Source organism: Schistocerca serialis, chromosome 3, assembly GCF_023864345.2.
Source record: "Schistocerca serialis cubense isolate TAMUIC-IGC-003099 chromosome 3, iqSchSeri2.2, whole genome shotgun sequence".
Classification (NCBI taxonomy): domain Eukaryota; kingdom Metazoa; phylum Arthropoda; class Insecta; order Orthoptera; family Acrididae; genus Schistocerca; species Schistocerca serialis.
In genome coordinates, this window is record NC_064640.1 from 355,647,425 (window position 1) to 355,671,502 (window position 24,078).

A 24,078-nucleotide genomic window follows, 5' to 3' on the forward strand; every position below is an offset into this window, starting at 1 on the left:
CCACTGTCATCTATGGCCTGTGTTGAACCACAGTTCCTTGGTGCCGGTTTTGAATAGCACCATTTTGCTATGCATGGTATACTTTAACCACGGTGACGTGTGAACAATTTACAAACTTAGCCATTTCAGAATGCTTCCGCCATTGGCCTGAAAACCAATAAACATGCTCTTTTGGGAGTCAGATAAATTGCTCCATTTTCAAATTAGGACAATGACTGCACTGTTTCCCATGTGCCCCCTGACACACCTTATATACCCTCTGCTGCCATCTGCTGTCTGTGAGTGGTTACTGTATGTTGACATCGAACATAGGTGGTGGTCACATCACCGTAACTGGACTTGTGCATATTCAGTGTAAGGATTTTTAAATTGATCCTTCACGGAATAATTTAATTTCCTCTGAGTGAACATCAAATGTAGCACACATGTTCATCTAAATTGCTCAAAAAGAAAAAAAAAAGTTTCACATCACCCACATATCTGTGATCGTGTTCACTCGTAGATTCGAGGGGAACAGGGAGTAAAAGAATTAACATTATGAAAATAAAAATGGTAAATATTGTGAAACAAAATAACAACAAAATAAAGGCAATCTGTTTATAAACATACATTTTAGCTTTGTAAATGCACATTTTAGCGAGTGTGAATTAAAATCTGTTTCTGGATAACATTCAGTATGCAGTTGCTCCACTACGTGTATTATAACATACTTTGATCCTCCTTGACAAGCTGTCCGTAAGGTGGTAGCCACATTACAGCTCAGATTAGCCTCTCTCTGATGAGGTAGGAGATTCCTTCCTCAGTACTGCGCAATGTTCAAATTACCCTCAGTAGCAGTGAGAGGTGCCTGACATTTATACATGGTACCAGTCCACAGCGTGACTGAGCCACCTCCGCGCTGAACCTATCGGTTGGCATGCCCGAGATGTGTGTTGGTACCTGGTAGTCTCTACAATCTTCTGTGATGACAATTGTCAGGTTTCAGACAAATTCTGCATCTACTGGCAAAGAGATCCGAATGCTTTTGGTAGAAGTTTCATTCTAGATGATCCCTTACCAAACCTGTCAATGTACAGAGTTGATTTAAGGTCTACTGTTGTCAATAACATATGTCTAGAGATGAAACTGACTATACAGAGACAGTCATGTGGCATCTGGTTTGACACAGTTCTCTCAGTTGCCTTTGGAAAGTCATTAAGCAGCTCTCTTGCTTTCTCCTTGGATATACAGAGTGAGTCACTAACTATTGCCACCTGGAATAACTCTGGAAGAATGAGAGTAGCTGAAAAGTTTGTGGGACAAATGTTGCATGGGACAACGGGGGCCATGATATGGCATTAGTTTTTTGTTTCTAGGTGGGGTGCTTCAGAGATATGAAGGTCAACTTTGTTTCTTTAAATGGGACGCTATAGATTGGTACTTATTTTCTGATAGTGGCTATCGAGACGAATCCAATGATGTGTAACACTATGGCCTTTGAAGTTCAACAAAGGTCAAAAAGGTGGCATGAACATCGGTTTACAGAATGTGTTTGAAGTGATGACCATTTGTATCAGTGCAGTGCTGCAATCTTATCATCATGGATTTGGTGGTATTCCTTATCACTTTGGCACTGATTGAAACACAAGCTCTGACAATTCTCTCTTGTATATCGTGCAAATAATAAATATTCACCGAATATGCGTATCCATCTAATGTACCATTGACATGTAAACACCATTCGACGGTTTCACAATAAAACACTAACAGAAACTGTAAGACTAGTAATGTCAAATCAAGCGAATGTTAATGATGTATTCCTTCAAAGAACAAATCGATATGCTTCTCATTTACAGAGAATGCCAACGAAATTCAGTGAGAGCTAGATACTTATACACCGAAAGATATCCTCCATGTACCCACCCTACATGTCATACACTTAAATGTGTGTATAATAAATTGAGAACAACTGGGTCTTTAACGCATGGGAAACATATCCGGCAAAGCAAAGTTACTAACAAGGAAATGGAAATTGGTACTCTTGCCACTGTGGCTCGAGATCCTTGTGTTAGTTCACATCAAATCACAAGGGAATCTGGCATGAGCCAGAGTAGTGTTGTTCGTGTTCTGCATAAATATCATCCTTAACATATCAGTCTCCACCAACAATTAACTGGTACGGATTGTATGGGTGACATTGAATTCCGCCAATGGGCTCAATTTCAGATTCAGAGTGATGACACATTTTTGAATTTGATTTTATTTAATGACAAGGCCTCATTCACGAACCGTGGAAATGTTAATTTGTATAACATGCATTATTGGGCAACTGAAAACCCATGTTGGCTGCAGCAAGTTGCACACCAAAAACTGTGGTCGCTGAATGTGTGGTGTGGGATTCTAGAGGCCAGAATTACAGGCACCTATTTCATCAAAGGAAATCTTAATGGTAGGAAGTACACCACATTCGTGCAAGGAACATTAAGTCTGTTGTTGGAAGAAATACCTTCAGGAACAAAGAACAGAATGTGGTATCGACACTATTGGTGTCCGACACATTTTTCGCTGATGGCTAGAAATGAGTTGCAGAGAGAATTCCCAAATCATTGGATTGGACACGGAGGAAATGTGTCGTGGTAGCCTCGTTCGCCAAACTTGACGCCTCTGGATTTTTTCTTGTGGGGATTCGTAAAAGACATAGTTTATAAAGACATTCCAACTACACTGAAGATATGCGAGAGAGAATTGTCAGAGCATGTGCTGCGATAAGTGCCAAAGTGTTAAGGAATACCACTAAATCCATGATAAGAATATTGCAGCACTGCATTGATACCAATGGTAATCACTTACAACATCTTCTGTAAATGGACGTTCATGCCACCTTTGTGACCTTCGTTGACCTTCAAAGACCTTACTATTACACATCATTGGATTCATCTTGATAGCCACTGTCAGAAAATAAGTACCAAACTATGGCATTCCATTTGAAAAAAACAAAGTTGACCTTCATATCTCTGAAGTGACCCCACATAGCAACAAAAAACCAACGTCATATTATGGTCCCTGTTTTTCCCATGCAACTTTTGTCCCACAAACTTTTCGGCTTCTATCATACTTTTGGAGTTATTTTAGGTGGCAATAGTTAGTGACTCACCCTGTATATTAGCCATAATGTATATGTTAGACACATTAGCTAGAACTGTTAACTGTCAATGACAACTACAAGGCATATCTCTCTCTCTCCTGTCTCGTGACAGATGTACAAATGACATTACTGTGATGTATGTTAGCAGGTGGGCATCTTCCCACTTAGACATCCTGCCTTGCCCTAAGATGATAAAGTGCACACAGTTTACTTTTGAAGTGACTCTTTGAGACATATCGACAAGCTAAATAGCGTACACAGACTAAATTATCATTCCATGTGCTCTACTAAATGACACAGAGAATGTAGTTTTATGTTTAACACATCTACACAGTTATTGTCGTATGAGAGCTGAGAAAGAGGTTGTGTGTGTGTGTGTGTGGTGGTGGTGGGGGGGATTATAATAAACAGAAATTTTGTCTCACAAACATAATTTCGTTATTCTTGTGTTTAAAGTGAAATGGATATTTTATTTTTTGCCCCAATCTCAAAATACACACATCAAAAAAAGTTTTGCATCACCTCGGTTCTGGAACCTGTATAGAAAATTGGAATAGATATCAACATAAACATCATTTCCACCTTTTTTTATTGCTCATGAAAACCACACATTGCGTGTTGTACCAACATACAGTGCGACCTTCAGAGGTGGTGGTCCAGATTGCTGTATACACCGGTACCTCTAATATGCAGTAGCACATCCTCTTGCAATGATGCATACCTGTATTCATCATGGCATATTGTCCACAAGTTCAGCAAGGCACTGTTGGTCCAGATTGTCCCAGTCCTCAATGGCGATTCAGCGTAGATCCCTCAGAGCGGTTGGTGGGTCACGTTGTCCAGAAACAGCCCTTTTCAATCTGTCCCAGGTATGTTCGATAGGGTTCATGTCTGGAGAAAATTCTGGCAACTGTTGTCGAGTGATGTTGTTATTCTGAAGGAAGTCATTCACAAGATGACAAGGGGGCGTGAATTGTCGTCCATGAAGACGAATGCCTCGCCAATATGCTGCCGATATGGTTGCAATATTGGTGGGAGGATGGCATTCACGTATTGTACAGTCGTTACGGCCCCTTCCATGACCACCAGCGACGTACGTTGGCCCCACATAATGCCATCCCAAAACGTCACGGAACCTCCACATTGCAGCACTCGCTGGACAGTGTGTCTATGGCGTTCAGCCTGACCGGTTGCCTCCAAACATGTCGCCGATGATTGTCTGATTGAAGGCATATGTGACACTCATGGGTGAAGAGAACATGATACCAATCCTGAGAGGTCCATTCGGCATGTTGTTGGGCCCATCTGTACCGCACTGCATGGTGTTGTGGTTGCAAAGATGGGCCTCGCCATGGACGTCAGGAGTGAAGTTGCACACTGTTTGAGTCATAACATGACGTCTTGTGGCTGCACGAAAAGCTTTGTGCATCATGGTGGACTTACTGTCATGGTTCCTCTGAGCCATATTCCATAGGCAGCGGTCATCCACTGCAGTAGTAGCCCTTGTGCGGCCTGTGCGTGGCGTGTCATCAACAGTTCCTGTCTCTCTGTATCTCCTCCATGTTCGAACAACATCGCTTTGGTTCACTCTTTGACTCCTGGACACTTCTCTTGTTGAGAGCCCTTCCTGGCATAAAGTAACAATGCAGATGTGATCGAATCACGGTATTGGCTGTCTAGGCATGGTTGAACTACAGAAAACTTGAGCTGTGTACCTCCGTCCTGGTTGGATGACTGGAATTGATCAGCTGCCGGACACCCTCCATCTAATAGGTGGTGTCCATGCATGGTTGTTTACATCTTTGGGCGTGTTTAGTGGCATCTCTGAACAGTCAAAGGGACTGTGTCTATGATACAATATCCCCATTCACCATTTGTCTTCAGGAGTTCTGGGAACCGGGGTGATGCAAAACTTTTTTTGATGTGTGTACCAGTAAACGATTGATGATACATTTTGGAAGTTAGTATCAGTTGATGCATTTGACTTATGTAGGCACTGGTTGTCTCATTCTTTCTCTACAAATAACACATTCTGCAAACTCTTGTGAAATGACAAGATAAACCATATGCTTCCCTTCATTATTCTGTTATTTTAGTTACTTCTGATGTGATAGTAAATCTATAAAGATTTTAAAGAAAATTGAGAGATTGATTGTGCAGTAATTTAGCAGAGTTGAGAGTAGGTCAGTATTCATAACGTTCAATGATAGCATACGGAAAGTTGGTTTTAATCATTGGGAGAGTGGTTCATTGACTGGTTTATCACTCACAGTGATGTAACACAGTGTAAGAACAGTGGTCATAAAAAGCTCTTAACATACAGGGTCCAGAGGTGAGTGTTGTGCCTTTTCAATGATGATAGGTCTCAAATTTAACATGGCTTGGTGCCGTGGGTGAGTGGTGGTCCATCTCAATCAGTTTCAAAGAAAACTATATGAAGGGAAGTGCGTGCAAAGAACGTTTGGAATTGTGTAACTCATGAGAGGCCATTGCTCAGAGCGGTACATAAAGCTGCACTTCTTCAGTGGACCAAACACACACAAAGAATGGAAATGATCGTATGGTGTCAGTGGCCAGGAGTTCCCAGTTGGGAAGTTCTGCCGCCAAGTGCAGGTCTTATTGAGTGTGACGCAACATTGGGCGACCTTCGTGTTGAGAATGGGGATGAAATGATGATGACAGCACAACACCCAGTCGCTGAGGGGAGAAAATTCTCTGCCCCAGTAGGGAATCGAACCCGGGCCCCTGTGTGTGGCAATCCAATGCACTGACCATTCAGCTAATGGGGCAGACAACACACACAAACTGGACATCAGCGGGATGGAGGTGAGTAGTGTGGTCTGTCGAGTTGCGATTTGACCTCTTTTACACAGTGCAAGGCATTGGGAGCAGTGACACCCTGATGAGACAGTGTGTGGAGGCAAGAGGTAGTTCTGTGATGTTTTGGTGGTATTTTTTCGTACCATTACTTGGAATCCCCCATTCGGGTTACTGTGAACATGAGCTGGGATGTTGATTTCAACACTGTGAGTGACTAAATGTCACCCTTTCCTCATAGCCATGATGAGAAAGCTGTGGACACTCCCCTCTTTCAACTCAATAACAGTTGTGTTCACTGGGTTTCACGCATATGTGCTTTGTTTGATGAAGACTTGGGGCCTTACTGCATTTCAGTTGGTGTACTAAATCATCTGATGGTAATCCCATAGAAACTGTGTGGGAAGGTTTGGAATAATGGGTGAAATGACAGTCAGCCTCCCCACATTTTGGTAGCTATACAGGATTTAACCATAACTGAGTGGCTTCAGTTAGGTATGTCACACCTGAAGAAACTTACAGGTTCTCTTCCTTGCAAAACTGGAGTGATTGTGAAAGCTAGAAATGTTGTGCAGTATTAGCATTGTACTGTTTTGGGGGGTGACTAATTTTTTCCCCAGTATGCTAATGTAACATAAAGATGTGCCACATTCTCTTCATGACATCATTTTCATCATCTGCCAGTGCCATTATCAATTATGTAATTAAATCATTTTTAAGTATGCAGCACTTGACAAGAAAAAAGTGAGAGATCATCCATATAAGTGTTAAAAGGAATCCATGAAACTTCGGTTACACTATAAGTCAGTTAGCTCTAAAGGCCATAATTGAACTAAATACCTAAGAATTACAATAACGAACAACTTAAATTGGAAGAAAATACATAGGAAATGTTGTGGGGAAGACAAACCAAAGGCTGTGTTTTATTGGCAGAAAACTTAGAAGATGCAGCAGATCTAGTAAAGAGACTGCCTGCACTGCATTTGTCCATCCTCTTCTAAAGTACTGCTGCACGGTGTCGGATCGTTACATGGTTCGATTAATGGAGCGCATTGAGAAAGTTCAAAGAAGGGCAGCAAATTTTGTAGTATCGAGAAATATGGGAGAGAGTCATGGACATGATACAGGATTGGGGTGGACATCATTAAAACAAAGGTGTTTTTCACAGTCACAGTAACTTCTCACGAAATTTCAATCACCAACTTTCTCCTCTGAATGTGAAAATGTTTTGTTGACACTGACCTACATAGGGAGAAATGATCATCATAATAAAGTAAGGGAAAGCAGAGCTTGCACGGAAAGGTATAGTTGTTGGTTTTTTCCACGCATTGTTTTAGAATGGAATAACAGTTAATAATAGAGATATTATTCCTCTACTTGCAATGATTCATCAGCATGAAATTGAAGGCCTTGGTGGTGTTCTTCTAGTTTTGGAAAAAGATTAAAGTTAGATGGGACCAAGTCAGAACAGTGTGGAGGACGATCGACCGACAGTGATTTCCCTAAGCATCGGATTACAGCAGATTTCACTGTGCTCGTGTGTGATTTGGCATTGTCATGCTAAAGAAGAGGTTGGACGAACTCTTCAAATTCAAAAATCGATTACAGCATTCAGTTTCTCACACACCGACATAGTTACATTACATACTGCCATGCTGTACACTACAATCCGGAGCCCTCTAGTGGCACACAGTTACATTACATACTGCCATGCTGTACACTACAATTCGGAGCCCTCTAGTGGCAGAGGGTTGCAAATATGTAGACACAAAGAATAAAAGTGTAGAATGGTAACAACATTAATTTTATTTAAAAAATCATTGCAGGCGTACTTTTCAGTAAGCCCTTGTACAGCATTGCTCCAAATATGTTATAAAGTTCCCTCCAGAATTATAATTCCAAACAGAATGGAAAAGAACAGCTTTTGTATAGTGGAGCAATTCCTGCCACATAACAAACTGATTTTTATTCAATAGCTCAGCACGTGCAGACAGTCCCAGTATTTGATGAACATCTTAATATGCAGGTCCTGGTCTGAATGTCTTGTAGAATTTTGTGTCCACTGTGACTGCTAAATATGCAGCAGTACCCGCGATGTAGCCCCTTTCCCCTCTCTTTGTATATATACTAATGCTGATCATCATGAATCTTTGTTAGCACTGAGTGATAAGATTCATACATTGGACCCACTTTATGTTGGGGCTGCTGATATTCAAGTCTACAATCCAAACTTCTTGATTTAGCGCTGTTTGAGTTACCATTGTCTTCTTTCCCTAAGCTCCTTAAACAAGGCCACAGCTGAATCCTTTCCCCATCTGCTCCTCAACACCTCCCCTTTTTTCAGCAAGTTCATGTTGATGGTTAATTTAATTGTCCTCTTTGACTTGTTGACAGGTCTCTATGTGCATGTGCATGAATCAGTGATAATTCCAAGACAAAACATTGTTAGTTATTTTGCTGTGCTAATGATTTGGTGTGAAATTTCTGAAAAATGTACTTCCCTGTATAACACCTTCGACATTTTCACATACTGACTGAATGTATGTTCCTATAATTTACACACAGTTTTTTTTTCTGTTCCTTGCTGAGAAAAGGTAATACTTTACTGTAATATGAAATCTTTTTGAGAGACTATTAAGCAGATTGTTATAAAAAGCAATTTGACACTTCTGTAGTTTGTGAATACTTGGAGCAATTACTGATTCAGATTTCGACTATTGTACTTCACTTGTTGAAGCATTTGTGTGTGATAAAGGATTCTTTCAATTACAGGCTCATCAAATTCACAGGATTCATTTCCAGCAGCTGGTTCAAGTGGAGAAAATATTTTGATATTACAGTTAAGAAACTATTTCCCATATCTTCTGAGGAGTCCAGTTTGCACTGCTTTTGTACAATTTCCAGAGGCAAAAATCTGAAATTCTGATAAATTTGTAATGCACAATCTTCATTTTTTATAAACTCAGTATCAAAATACTATGTCACATGTAGATATCTGCTTCAGATTGCTGGATAAATATTTCTCCCCTGCTGAGGTAGACCAGCAAGTTCTGGCAGGAATTGTTGCTTTTATATTTGTTATTTTAGGTGTGTGACCACTCTTTGGTGCCATTGAAGGGGGAGAAAGATAGGGTTATCATAATCTGAAAGTAAAGTGCTCCTCATGGGTAGGCATTTATTGATACTTTATTTTGTATTACATCTGTGCCTCATTTTGTGCTTAATTTGTAAAATATAGTATAATGTAAGAGATTGCTTTGCATTTTTGTGTTTATAATTTGATTTGTTAGTAGCTATGGAGGCCATGAGAAAACATACTTTTAAGTTTGATCTTCCTTCTCTGCTTTTATCTGTAAAACTCATAACTTGATTTTGACTGCAACCTGTTGGGGGAATTTGTGACAGCAGTTGCTTATTGTGCTAGGTGTGGGGGTGCCGATGCAAGGTGTGGGGGATAACATTAGCGTTTCCAACCCTTTTGACAACGTGGCGACTGGGCAGAGGCCCAATCCTTACTGCCCTTCTGGAGGCCCCTCTCGTCCCCAAGGTAACCCTCCCTAGATGTTCTTGGTCACATGCTTCAGTGTGAGTTTTCCTTTTGCTTTCTGTTTATTACTTTTTGTTCCATTTCACATGTCAGCATGAACTGACACTTTAGTCTTCTAAGAAAACTAATTTCCTTGTTAATTTGCCTATATATGTTAGCTTGAGTGGCAAAAATTCATAAAGGGAATTGTGTTGTTTCCTAAAACATGGGAGGGAATGGGTGGCTAACTGTAGAATGGTTTCTGTGTGATTCTGTCCAGTGTTGTTGCTTGCTTGCTGGTTTACCTCTTTTTGTACTGTTTCTTCCCATAGATTTATTTCTTTGCACTTTTTCGAAAATTTTTTAATATGCTGAGCTGTTGTTGTTGTATTGAGTAATGATGTTTTAAATCCATGCATTTTGTATTTGTTTTTCTTCACTAATTTGTCTTTAAGTCTGTATACCCAGTCTGTGTGAAGTAAAGTAATTGTTGCATTGTTGGTTATTGATATTCAGTAAGTTGCTCATCTCAGTAATTCTTTTAATTTGCAATATATAGAATATCCAAATTACACTGATTACAATTTACTACAAATATAGTACAGTTTTGGAATGGTACTCTGGTTAATATGAATTTTTGCAGGAATTCAGCAAGGCTATCAAGGCCAGTCCGGGTACTCTCAGTATCCGGATCAGTATCCCCATAGTCGTGGACAACCAACGAATATGGGGCAGGAATTCAATCAGCAGTACTCTCCCAGCAGCTCATATCCACCTGCTCGGCCTATGTATCCTCCCTACGCTTCTGAGACTGAAAGGTTGGCTTCGAGTTCCTCAGTATATAAACCCATGTGCATGTATTTTATCATGGAGTGATCTGATATTGACTTCTTGTAATGTGTTGTCAGGATATGTATTGTTCTGTATTGTTCACTGACATGCATTTGTGACTAATTTTTGCTTCAGAATAATAGAAAAGAGAAGTACCACAGATCTCTGAAAGGTAAACATCCCTTAGTTGGAAACAACGAAGTATATGAGAGGACAGTGTAGTGAGGCAGCAGTCGTGAAACAATAGTGAGGGAGGGGGGGGGGGGTGGGGGGGGATAGAATGGTAATAAAATTGCCCCATATTTGGAGGAGAGAAAGTCAGATATTTTTGTTTGTGTTTATTTATTACTCTGGAGAACAGCCAGAGTGGTTCTTCCTGGAAAATGTTTATGTTTGGAGAAAGAAACTGCAGGTAATGTGTAATATTAATGAATGAATCTTGTGCAAGCTCCTGTGCAGTGGTGTAGTCATTCTCACCGGAGGATTACAAGTGTACTATTTGTGCTCTGTTCCTCTGCCATTTTCGCAGGGGAATGAAAAATGTGAACTCCACCACAACACATTTAAGCTGTGGTAAGTGGCTTACATAGAATTACCAACAAATGGAATATTGTCTGCACTGTTTGGTCTATGCTGAGGAAAAGTTGATGTTAAAATATTTCACATAATCAAAATTTGAATTGTTGCTGTAAGATGCTGCTTATATTTTACCATCTACTGTTTCTTCCCATAGATTTATTTCTTTGCACTTTTTTGAAATTTTTTTAGTATGTTGAGCTGTTGTTGTTGTATTGAGTAATGATGTTTTAACTCCATGCATTTTGTATTTGTTTTTCTTCACTAATTGGTATTTAAGTCTGTATACCCAGTCTGTGTGAAGTAAAGTAATTGTTGCATTGTTTTTTCTCCACTACAAATTTTTGCTTACAACATTCAAACTGTAATGTAACAACTGTAATATGAAGAGCAATCAAAGGAGCTGTCTCTGTTTACTGCTCTACAGTATTGTTTGATGTTCTTTTATTTCTGTATGGGGGAAGGGGGGGGGGGGGGAGAGGTAGAGAACTAGTGTGCAGATGGCATAAATGAATTTTGCATGAGAGTTCAGACTGACTGACATGAACCATGTAACAAAGGTTAAAAAAAGTATTTTATTTATGGTGCCGCAACATGAATTTTCTATTGACTCCCACTAGAAATAAAAATGTGACAAGCATTACATTTCAGACGTGGATTGAAAATACCACCACCACCACCACCAGGACCAGGACCATTCCTCTCCACAAGATAAGTTATGACTACATATTCTGGGATACAACAGTTGTGGCAGTCGCCAGGAGAATGTCAGTTCCCCCAACCCTTGTACTTTCTTCTTCTGTAATTGCCAATGCCAATTAGAATTCAGTCCATGGCAGTAAATGCATACAGTTAACACAGTGTCAATTATGACATGGCTGTCATTCAGGCAGCACCATAAAAAACAACAGTTACTCAGGTGATACCTATCACTGACATGTATTATTTAGTAATACTATGCTTGATTCATTCAGTTGCTGTTAGTATGGCTTTCAAACTGTGTTGTGACTTTGAGTCACTTATGTAGTCACTGGATTAAATAATTGGCAAGGAGAATGTAGATTCCTCTTGAGTACTTCCTTGCTCATGTTTGTTAGCTAATGCTACTAAATTCCAGTACGCACAGAGGAAAATGAAAGGATCACATACGAGGTATTTAAGAATTTCATGCAATTTTAAAGAGAGTCCCAGAGGAGAAGAAATCGTGACCAGACAGCAGATTGCCACAGCAAAAGCATGTGCCTTTTCACCTTAGATACTATATAGAATATGTGCAGAAGTATACTGAATGGAAACGTATGATTGATATGGAACTTTGTCTCAGAATAAGGATATTATCAGGTACTGCCAGAAGTGAAGCTTTGAGGGCCGATCGTGATTCATGTTCAAGTAGTTCAGTTGCTAGAACACTTGGCCACAAAAGGTGACGGTTCAAGTCCTGGTTTAGTGTATGGCTCTAAACTGCCAAGAAGTTTCAAGTATATTAAGGAAAGAAGACTTGTGTTCATAATTTGCACAATTTCTAGAAAAAAACGTTTTTGATCTCGCTTTTTTAGAATTGTGTGATTGTTGTCCATATCCTATAAGCCACAAATGGCATATGTCTTAATGTCTTAAATGCATGAAATGATTTCACAGGGGGCCTTCATTTGATAGACAGAATTGTAAAATTTTTGGGATTAAAATACATAAAGTGTGTTGATAAGGCTTACAATCCAAAGAAGAATCCAATGTTGGATCAAAAATTTTGTGTGTGTTGAAGACCTGACGTAACGACAGTCACATTTGGTAAGATTTGAAAGACAGTAGTAGTTTACAAGTGTTTGCCATGAAAGGAAACAGACATTTTTGCAGTCTTTGTTATTTCAGTTGCACTTAGACAATAAATGTATATTGTTATTTGTATTTATTATTGAAGTGTGATTGAAATAGATGAGACTTTGAACAAATTGTCAATAAGTGCTTTGCAAGATACAACTAACTGAAGAAATGTGCAAAATTAATACTCCTTTCCAACAAATTCAATCTTTATCATGAGGAGGTGAGTGCAAGAAGAGGTTACATCCAGAAATTACACATGCGGGATGAATTTAAAATGTGCAGAGTTTGCTCCTGGAAGTGATTGATCTTGTAACTGTGGGAGATGTGTTCAAGTGAAAGGCTTACACCACACTGAAAATTTGCACAGTCAGAAGAAAGTTCTGTAGACAGTGTTACCACTGATCTGAATGATTTCTCTGATACTGAATTTTAAGATATGTTCTAAAGTTAATCAAAACATGGTAATTGCTGTTATATTATTTATTCCCTTTCTTGCTACAAAGCTGTAAAACCTTATCTCTTGCATCTTTGCTGTCCAGAAATTTTCAGAGAAATACATTTTATCTGTTGACATGTAATGTATACAGAAATTAGAGGACTTCTATCCTTTGTTGGTATGTCATCTCATTGCAAATGGATAATTGTGTACTGTAATCCCACATAGTTAATGTTAAACTCTTGCCTTTGTTTTTGCCTCTGAGCAGTAATCTTGATAGGTGTATCTCAGAACAGGGAGCCACTGTAAAGTACAGATTAAAATGATGTAAATTTAAAAAAAAAAAAAAAAAAAATGAACCATTGCTCAGAATGACATCTTATATCAATAAAACATTATTGAAGAAGGGGGAAACGTTATTTTTTTTTTTTGGGGGGGGGGGGGGGGGTTGAAAATTTTACCACTAGGCAGCACCTTAAGCGTCATAATGTAAGTGATTTTGGCTACTAACAAAAGATGAATCGCAATATGACAGCCATGATGTTAGTTGCATATGAAACCAACCATACTATGTAATGATGGCAGAAGTTTGGCATTCAATAGTTGTGGTACTTTAAGTTAGCAAAGCCCATCCACTGTGACATGGTTGTACTACGTCGGATGGGAAAAATTGGTTTTTAACTGTCCAGAGACCAGAAACTGCATAAAAAGCAACAACGACATCTGGTTTTAGTTTTCACAAGGCCAAGAAATGGCATAAAAAGCATGTCTTAAGACTGGCGCAAATGTGTTCAATTTGCTGTCCACCGTTTCCTGCCACAAGTTGAAATCTAAAAATGGCATGTTGCACAACAGATTGGAGTGTCTCATGGTTCACGTTCAGAATGTGGTGCTCAATGTGTGCATTCATATCAGTTGTGTTTGTTATCAGAGCACTAAACACTATCTTTCAGGTTACTCCACAGACAGAAGTCACATAGATAAAGATCAAATTATCCGAACATCCAGGCTGTAGGGAAATGACAGCTGATAATTCTAGCATTTCCAAAGTGCCTCTGCAGCATCTTCATCACTGACTGTGCAATATGCAGAGGAGCACCACCTTGCATTCAGTGTTTAACTGTGATGGCACAGGTAACAGGCCCTGCAGGACCCATCTCCTCAGAAAATATGGTCTTTATATTATCAACCTGCACCATGCAGTTCCTGTTGCAGATTGAAGCAGTAACGGATGTGTGAGCAGATTTCCCGTCGACCATATTCTGCAATTCTGTGTATTTTCATGTCCTTGTAGTTGGAAATGGGTTTTGTCTGTGTGCAGAATGTTCTATGGCCATTCATTGTCCACTTTCGTGCAAGTAAGAACACTAGAGAAAACGTTTTTGTTATTGGTAAGTCAGCATGAAGCAACTCCTGAAGATTGGTAAAATTGTGGATAGCAATGCAGGATGTTTTGTAAAAATTTATTCACCATGCTCACATTCATGTCCAAAGTTTGGGCAATTCCCCATGCACTGCATGTTTACACACCACCTTGTGACCTCTCCTGCAATGCTGTGGTCACTTCTACTGATGTTTGATCAGTTGTTTTTCTCCCTGTGCCACACTTTACTACAGAAGAACCTGTCTTTTTGAATTTTATAATAATTTTCTCCAGAACCTTGGCAAAAATTGGACCAATGCCTACTTTTGTACCCTTCAGCACCTGGAACTTTCTGCAAAGCAGCTGACACACCAAGCGAGATGGCACAATGGCTAGCACACTGGACTCTCATTTGGGAGGACAATGGTTAAATCCCGCATCTGGCCATCCAGATTTAGGTTTTCTGTGATTTCTCCAAATCGCTACAGGCAAATGCCGGGATGTTTCCTTTGAAAGGACATGGCCGACTTCCTTCCCCATCCTTCCCTAATCCAATGAGACCGAAGACCTCGCTGTCTGGTCTCCTCCCCCAAACAACCCAACTCAGCCCAACTGGCACACATCACTGTTCTTGTAGAAGAGCTTTACCAGTATCATGCAATACTGCTTTGAGACATGCATGCCGAGCATCTCAGGTTCAAAATTAGGAACAGCTGTTACCCTGTGTCTTTTATTTTGCTTATTCTGCCACTTTCAGTCCCATCTAGTCATAATTTTTTATTCATAACATTTTCCCCTTGTTCAATAATAATCTGTACAAATTTGGTTAGGTTTTTACTGAGTTTTGAAACTGGTACTTCAATCATTATCACCCTTCATATACTCTTTGAGGCTTCTGAATTAATACATACATTTATAGCAAACTAGGAAAACAGTCAGTGCCATTTTGATGATGATTTGTGAAAATGATGAAATTGTCTGTATGTATGGGAAAATCCAAACCTAATGACAACTCTACAATCAGTTGCATGAAACCAAGTTGCATTGTGAAGGGTACTTTCATTTATATGCTTCAGTTGTTAAAGATGGCAATGTGAATCCCGGTGAATTGAGCAAAATGGTCACACTACTGGCCACATTTCTAGGTAGTCCACAGCACATGCATGGGTACGCACAAGATGCAATAACGCATGTTTGTGCATAGGCCCACACAGATCTTTTTAAATCACATGCACATGAAATCCTACACAAGATAAAATAAAAGAACTTTTGTTAACTAGTCAATTGTCATTGGATCATCATTATATTTCTCCAAGGCTGTAAACAAAAATTGAAATCTTCAGTGGATTTCATTTCCAAGCATCACGGTTTTGAAGAGAAATGCTGTTGGTTGTTTTCCATTTAATGGCAAAATATAATTGTCACATGTAAACATTTTGCCTTAGTTGACAGAAAAGATCTCTCAATGTCAGGTTGATAGTGTCATCTCTGCAGAAACAGCAGGTATCACCAGTGATCAGGACTTCTTTGAAGTTGTCACCAAAATGTTATTTATGGTCCATGTGGCTTATTCAACAACCATTCTCCATGCAAATCTAATGGGAAATGAATGAGATGATACCTAGGAGCATTACTTGCTGAGACTGACTATCAGTGGCAGTGAAGGATATCCACTGTAACACGACACTCCACTGAAGATGGCTGCAAATCCATCACTTAAAAAGTATGAAACAATGATGCTGAACTCTGTAATTGTTGGGCGTTTCTGTACTCGCCATTACTCTCAAAAACATACAAAGCACTCATCAGTGTCGAGTATTGCAATTCAGGGAAACTGATAAAGTACATTTGCAAATATCTCAATGGAGGAAATGATATGGCAATTTTTGGAGCAGTAAATGCAACAGCACCTATAAATGGAATCGACCACTATCAACTGGAATGGTACATTAGTAGGAATGAAATAGTATGGTGCATTTTATCATTTCCAATCCATGAACAATGTCAAATAGTTACTCATTTGACAGTGCACCTTGAAAATTGACAGTGTGTGTACTTCACAATGGAAAATGCATGTGCAAGAGCATTGTCATGTTTGCCAACAATGTTAACTGTGTTTTTTTCAATGTGTGAGGATGTTACATGCATAAGACAGTAATCTGAAGTGCCGACATGTTATTCACAGAATGCATCAGAAAACAAGTTTAAACAATACAAACAGTGCAAAGCAGTTTCAAGACATCCCAATTTAGGTTTGATTGACATCTTAGGCCATCAGTACACCATTCACCAGACAATGCAGCATGCTGTTACTTGCAATTACTGTCAATTAGTCTACATGGCCCGACAACCTTCCAAAAACTGGGAATAGTAATTGGTCACGTATGTGTGTGTTTCAAGTGTGCAATGCTTGCCAGGAACTAAATTTTGGAAAATCCACCAGTTATCCCATGTAAAACAGCCATTGATGACATTAACTCATGTCTCAAATCATCAGTTTTATTACAACATTTACAGACATTGATTTCTGAAGACCAATTAACATGTGCAATTACGACATGAAGCATCTGCTGGACATTTGCAAAACAGTTGTTGGATACTAGAATGTTTAAATAGCAATTGATGAATTTGCACAACTTTATGCATTGTCAACAAACTTCTATAAAATCACAGCAGCTACAGATGAACTGATTCACTAAGTTCTACCAAATATCACACAGAATCACAAAAATCACTAGTTGCTCATGCAAGTGCTACATTAACAGACAATACCAATGATGTCAGTGCCATCAATTCCTGCATCTAAAATGAAACACCAGGTAGAGTGACAACATATGAGTCCATTGATACCGTAATGAATCAAGAAAAAGCTCTTAATTATTCAACTCGATTTGCCAGGCATTCCACGACACATTTCAACATTGAAAAGTGGCATGCCTATCATTCTTCTGTGGAACATAAATCCACCACTACTTTGCAACAGCACCAGGGTTGCAGTGAAAAAGATGTTGAACAATATCATCAAAGCTTCAGTTTGAAGTGGAAAATTTACAGGAGAAGATGCACTGTTGCCACACATCCCAATGATTCTCTAATGGACATGCCATTCAAACTGAAATGTTTGTGTTGTGACTTGCATTTTCTGTGACCATCAACAAAATACAGGGAAAATTGCTATGAGTGTATGGACTAAATTTGGGAAATTCGTGCTTCTTATGCATACAGCTGTATGTGACATGCCCACACTTTTGGAAACCTTGTGATTTATTTGTTCATACATCAGACGCAAAAGGCAGAGATCCAGCACACAGTTCTAAGGATCAGTGCATAGTCTGTTGCAGAGTGAAAATTCATTCTGAAAGTAACTGGCTTGTTTTATATAATATTCCATTTGTTTTGTGGTGAAAAATTGTCATGGATTTGGTACTCACTTTTTTTGCCTGTATTCATTTGATTGACCTGAGGGCTTTAAATAAGAAAATTCACTATTAGTTGCTTTGCTTTAGGGTATTTTGAGTCTGTAACTTACCAAGTTCAGATAGCAGACATAATTTCAGTGGGACAGTTATTCTGTGTATAGTTATTTAGTTTTGTTCTGCACTTAAGTACTTGTTTATGTGATATGTTTATGTGTATGCTACAGTTGCTGATCAACCCTGTGTTCACTATGTTGTTTGTGACACCTTTTAGTTACAGATTATCATGCCTGCAACCTTCGACCTTGCTCAAAGAACTTCTTGCAATTTCTGCCATCTCTCTCATGTGTCTGTTAACAAACATTTTAAATCATTTTGTGGATGTTATATTTATGATGTAATAATTAATGGCTCTGGACCTTAAAATTCTTTTTATTGGAACTTAAAGCCTTACAGTGGAACATTTGCTGTGGGCACTTTAACATTCAAATTCTGAGCTGTTCACTTGGACACTTGCTTGCAACTTAAGGAGATAGTTAAGGACAATACATTGTGACAAATAGATCATTACTAACACTTTCAAGATTGGTCTCTCAGGTCTATCTCAGACTATCCACACTATCATTTTTAGAGGATTTCTGAAAACTTGCTTCTTTGGAACAATAAAATAAATACGTTGAATTATTCCATAAAAATCTAGACATTTGTTTATTGAAATATATGTAAAGATTTATTGTATTCTATCTTATCAAATGAAAACATGGATTATCTGTATTAAAATACCATGTTTATGTCATCTGAAAAAAGAAACGCATCATACACATTACATGTATTTTGTCTGTGTGTGATACATTTTGAAACAGTTTAGCATCTAGAGAGCTCCACAACTCAGACAACATACCACAAGAAAGTGTCTCTCCATGGGGATTTACACCTCTGTTGTCTGATTACTTTGTTACACTCTATAAAATCAAGGTTTGGATTCACCTTCTTTTGGGATAAAACTGACTGCTAGTTCCAGAAGAAAATTTGCTAATTTGTATTTTTTCCTTTCAACATTGATTCCTGGTTTCCTAATACCAGATAAAAAGTACTAGCAGCACTGATCATAAAAAGGTGAAAGAATAATTTTTCCCAACATTTCAGCTGTTTTCTTTTGAATGGCTAATGTGCTGTTATCTGGTCTGATCTGTCAACACCTTTCTTGTAAATATTATAGTGTAGCAAACTGTTGAATCTGCTGGAAGTAGCACAACTACTCAAGTGAACGCTGTGTGACAGGTTAGCAGCTTCAATGTGTCTCCTTTATTAGTCCCGTTTTACATACAACAGGCGTTTCCTTCTGCTTGGAATTATTTCAGCTCTTTTTCGGTTTTTGTTTGATAGTGCTTTGCGGAAACTTGCTGTTTCCGTACAAGTAACAACTGGTGTTACATCTTTATTTGTACAGAAACATTGAAGCTGCTGGCACAATATAAAAGGAAGAACATACAGAGTGAATATGAATGTGTAAAGTTTCACCTGCAAGTAATATTTCAACATAGTAGCATACTGATTATGTGCTTGCTTTCTGACTGACTCATAGCAGCAGACCCAGTTACTATCTGTATATATTAGTTACTGAATATGTAAATGGGCCATTTATTGGTAAATGAATGTAAGTGTATGGTATGTACTTATGTGGGGGATGGCTGGATGTAATTTATACGTTACTGCTGGCATACCAATTTTCACTTTGTTTATGCAGCTTTATTTTTATCACATGGATGGCTGATACATTTCTGTACAGATGCAATTTGGAGTTTATATTCATTTTTGTAACTTGACTTGTACACTCTTACAGCTGATGATATCTGTATCTTATCACATGATAATTAAAACACAAAACAGTGTCAAGGTTTTTCTCCTTTTTATGTCAGTCTCTTGGCTTCCTTAATAATGGCCATCTAGAGGCTGACATCAGCCTTTTGTGAAAGGCCCTCAGGGGCTCAGGATTCGTTTCCTGGGTACAGGCTTGGTGACCCTAAGGTTCCTGAGCTGGGGACTGGTAAGTGTCACCAGTCGCCTGTCACCATAAGCTCTGGGCATGCTGCAGCAACCACTGTGCAGCATGATGGTGGAATGTTGTGTGTCATGGGCTTTACCACCCGGATCACATGGATGGTACAAACTGCTGTTAGAAACCCCTCAGTCTCAAGGTGTGCTGTGCGCTGATGAGGTGGAACAGTCATTTGCGGGCAACTTCTGAAGAACCTGGTGTGCCTCTGTTGTATAAGGCTTACTTTGTTATGTGGGGCTCTGTCTAGGTGAACTTTTATTCCCCTAGCTGTTCATGGGACCAAAATGGATCCTTCGAAATTTTCCCTTCCTCCTCTCAGTGGAAAAGGTAGACTGCTGGAAGGTACCCAATCTAACAAACGGGCTCATGTAGCCAGTCCTTCTGATTCATTCTAAAAGTATTGTCTTGAGTAATAGAACACGTGCTGATTATCAGAAAGTGGTTTTAATAGTGAGAAGAAAAGAGTGTAGTTTTGAGAAGGTTTCCCCATCCTATATCCCAAAGGGTTTTGAGGGAACCTGTGGCTCTTTAAAAACAGTAAAGTGCTTGTGCAATGCGACATTGTTAGTGTAAACTTCTAGTTCCCAACCGTCAGCTAACCTCCAAGAAGGTAGCTGCTTCGGGGAGTGTGCAATAGACACTGAACTGTGCAACACGTTGAACTACAGCAAAGGTGTTGTGACTTGCAGGGATCTCGTTCACATTCCCAAGGAGGTATTGTGATGTGAGTGGGCTCCAGAAGGTGTAGTCGATGTGAAAGACATTGTGAAGAGGGTAGATGGGATCTTGTAAATTCAGATTCCTTTATCTTGATATTCAATAGTATGGAAGTCACTGAGTACATTAAGGCAGATTTCTTTCATCTAAACATGCGGCCTTATGTCACCAACCCAATGCCTTCTTTCAAATGCCAGCACTTTGGACATACTAATTGTGGGAGTCGTGGAGAAGCCACTTCGGGAAAATGTGGTAAGGCTGCCCATGAAGAGTCGCTTTTACATCTCCTTTGAAGTGTATGAACTGCTCTGGGGCGCACTGTGTCTTTAGTCAGGATTGTAGTGTATACCTTGAAGAACAAAAGGTGCGAAAGCATAAGACTCTGTAATGCATTCCATATAATGAGGCCAAAAAAATAATAAAGCTATGCCGCCCACCAATGTTCACTACTTGTACCTCCTTTGTTTCAGTTTCTAAACAGCTGATGTTGCTATGCAAACAGAGGTTGCTACTATCAGCACTAGTACCTGCGTTGGTCAATGTACTTGTGCTGCTGCAGTCATTTTGAAGCCTGTCCCTCCCTCCAAAACTTCAGAAAAAGCGTGGTTGCTGACAATGCAGAAGTCCTGCCCCTCCAAAGACTCAGTCTGGTCCACTGTCCAGTACTGACACTACCACTTCTGCAGTTGCCTCCTCGGACCAAAAAATCAAAGTTGAAGGCAAAGAATTGTCCACTGGTGGGGATGGGAAGTACACAGTCTGACAGTATTGATGTCATCCTTTCAGACACCTGTTTTGACTCTTCTTTGGAGGCTATGGACCTTGATGTGAGACAGGGACAACCATCTCAACCAAAGACTGAGCTCCACCCATTGTGGGCTCCCCTCCCAGGCCAAAAGTTAAGGTGAAAGTGTTACCTCATGATAGACGGCTCCCATCTAAAAGTGGAACATTAATGGGTTCATATAATGTTATAAAATGTGACACCTGCAGTCGTCCTTTTGATGTTATTTATTATACAGTTACCAGTTTTGGTGACTCAATATATGATCTTCAGGCCTTAACTGATGCCAAGGGGGTTAACTCCAATCGTATACACAATCCCATCAGTGGCAGACATCTCTGAACTGGTTTCCATAGACTATAACATTGATGTGTCTCCAACCCAAAAATGCCAACATAGCTTCTGAGGTGTTCCATTTTATTACATAAGTGGATGACCGAAGTCCCTCCAACCTTCAGTCAGAAGGATGGACATACGAAAACTTAATGTGTTCAGGACACACATGGAGGAACCGAAATTCCTTACAAAGGCACACTCCCTGTGCTTGTGTTTAAGGAAACACATTTCAAGGCCACTGGTGCCCCTGTGCTACTGGGCTGTACCCTCACCTGACATGGGAAAGAGCCAAGATTGGGGTTACTGTCTTTGTCAGTAACGCACATCAATCCTATCAATCCTCTGCTCTCTCCTTGGTTACCAGTCTAGAAGCAGTAGCTGTTGCTCTTCACATGGGTGATAAGATCACTGTCTTGCTCCCTGTATCTACCTCTACAGGATGTGATAGACTCTGAGGCTTATATGTCTTATTGCACAACTCCCCTGCCTGTTTCTGCTACTGATTAATTTCAATGCCCATAATGTATTATAGGGCTTGAACTATACTTGTCCCAGGGGTCGAAACTTGGAGAACCTCATGATATCTCAGGAGCTGTGCATCCTCAACACAGGCAGTCTTACTCTTCTATCAGCTGCTACTGGCTTGTCCTCAGACAATGACCTCTTTTTCTGCTTTCCAGCCATTGCAGTCTCAAAACAGTGGGAAGTAACTGATGACCTTTGTTCCAGTGACCACTTCTCAGCGTGGATTCACCCACTGGAAATGGATTGCTTGAACAGAAATCACCGAAATGGATGGGCAGCAGGGCTAACTGTACACTGTTCAGTCAGCTGGTTGTGTTTGAACACCATGACAGTGTCCAGAAATGAGTGGATCACACATCAGACGAGTGATCCTGCTGACTTTCCGTTCCAAAGTCTTCAGGTCATCTTAGGAGGCAGCCTGTGTGCTGGTAGACTGATGAGTGTTGTTCAGCAGTCTGGGTGTGGCATGCTGTTCTTCGATGGTTTAAATGCCTCACAACAGCAAGCAACCTCACAGCCTTTCAAGTTGCAGGAGCCAAGGCTCAACACGTAATTAAGGAGAGCAAGGAAAGGTCATGGCAAATGTTCCCGGGCTCCATCAACGGTTCCACATATTCTACAGAGGTACGGACAGCCATCGGGAGGATTTTCTGGGGCACAGTTGTTTACCAATAGCAGCAGTGCTGAAATGAGGGTGTTTTCCAAACAATGCCTGGTGTCATCACTCAGACAATGGCAGAGCATTTTACAGCAACTACTACCAATTCCAGCTGGGATCCAGTGATCTACCGTTACTGTGTGACTGCAGAGAGGGACAATATGGACTTCAGATTCCACAATTTTGAGGCTTTCAACTGGCCTCTTGCCATGTGGGACCTGGAATTAGCACTGCCTGAAACTCAAGATACTGCACCCGGTCACAACCAAATCTAGTGCTGCATACTTCGACATTTGCCAGCAGCATCAAAGGAAATCCTTCTCGAATGTTTCAATCTTATATGGCAGACAGGAAACTTTCCCAACTCCTAGAGAGAAGCAATTCTGCTACCTCTCCTCAAACTAGTAAAAGACCACACATGTACCAGTAGTTATCAGAGTGTCGCCTTAATGAGCTGTGTAGGAAAGACCCTGGAGCAAATGGTTAACTGTCGTCAGGTCTGATTGTTAGAGACCAGGTAATTCCTTAATCACGCTTGGTGTGAATTCCAGATTTCAGTCCACTGTTGACAACCTTGCCGTACTGGAGACGGCTATTCAGCAGGCTTACTTACAGTACATCACTGACTTGATATCTTCTTTGATATAAGTAAGATGTATGATACTACTTGGAGAAAGTATTGTCATTCAGCTCCATCAATGAGGCGTTTGTAGCCATCTCCAGATCTCCATGCAGTCTTTACTGTCTTAAGTGCTTTTTTTAGATCCCAAGTTGGTGACATGCTGTTGGATCATTTTGTGCAGGATAATGGTGTTCCTAAGGACAGTGTTTCAAGTGTTACTCTCTTTGCTGTACTTTAAACAGAATCATGTCTATGGTAAGGAGTCCTGTATGTGCTCCTTATTTGTGGATGATTTTGCTATTTATTTGTTACTCCTCCAGTTTGCAGTCGTGCCCTGTCAGATGTAACTAGCTGGCCCTTGTGGCCAAATGGTTCTAGGTGCTTCAGTCTGGAACCACGCGACCGCTACGGTTGCAGGTTCAAATCGTGCGTTGGGCATGGATGTGTGAGATGTCCTTAGGTTAGTT

The 24,078-nt window shown here is 40.0% G+C and overlaps 1 protein-coding gene across 1 annotated transcript in view; it reads left to right on the forward strand.

Moving 5' to 3' along the window:
• The window catches only part of LOC126470832 (trithorax group protein osa-like), a 66,351-nt gene that overhangs the window by 18,580 nt on the left and 23,693 nt on the right, over nt 1-24,078 (forward strand). Inside the window, exons 4-6 of the mRNA XM_050098848.1 lie at nt 8,714-8,817; nt 8,908-9,028; nt 10,111-10,285. Coding sequence (XP_049954805.1) covers nt 8,714-8,817; nt 8,908-9,028; nt 10,111-10,285 — 400 coding nt within the window. The remainder of the gene's footprint in view (nt 1-8,713; nt 8,818-8,907; nt 9,029-10,110; nt 10,286-24,078) is intronic.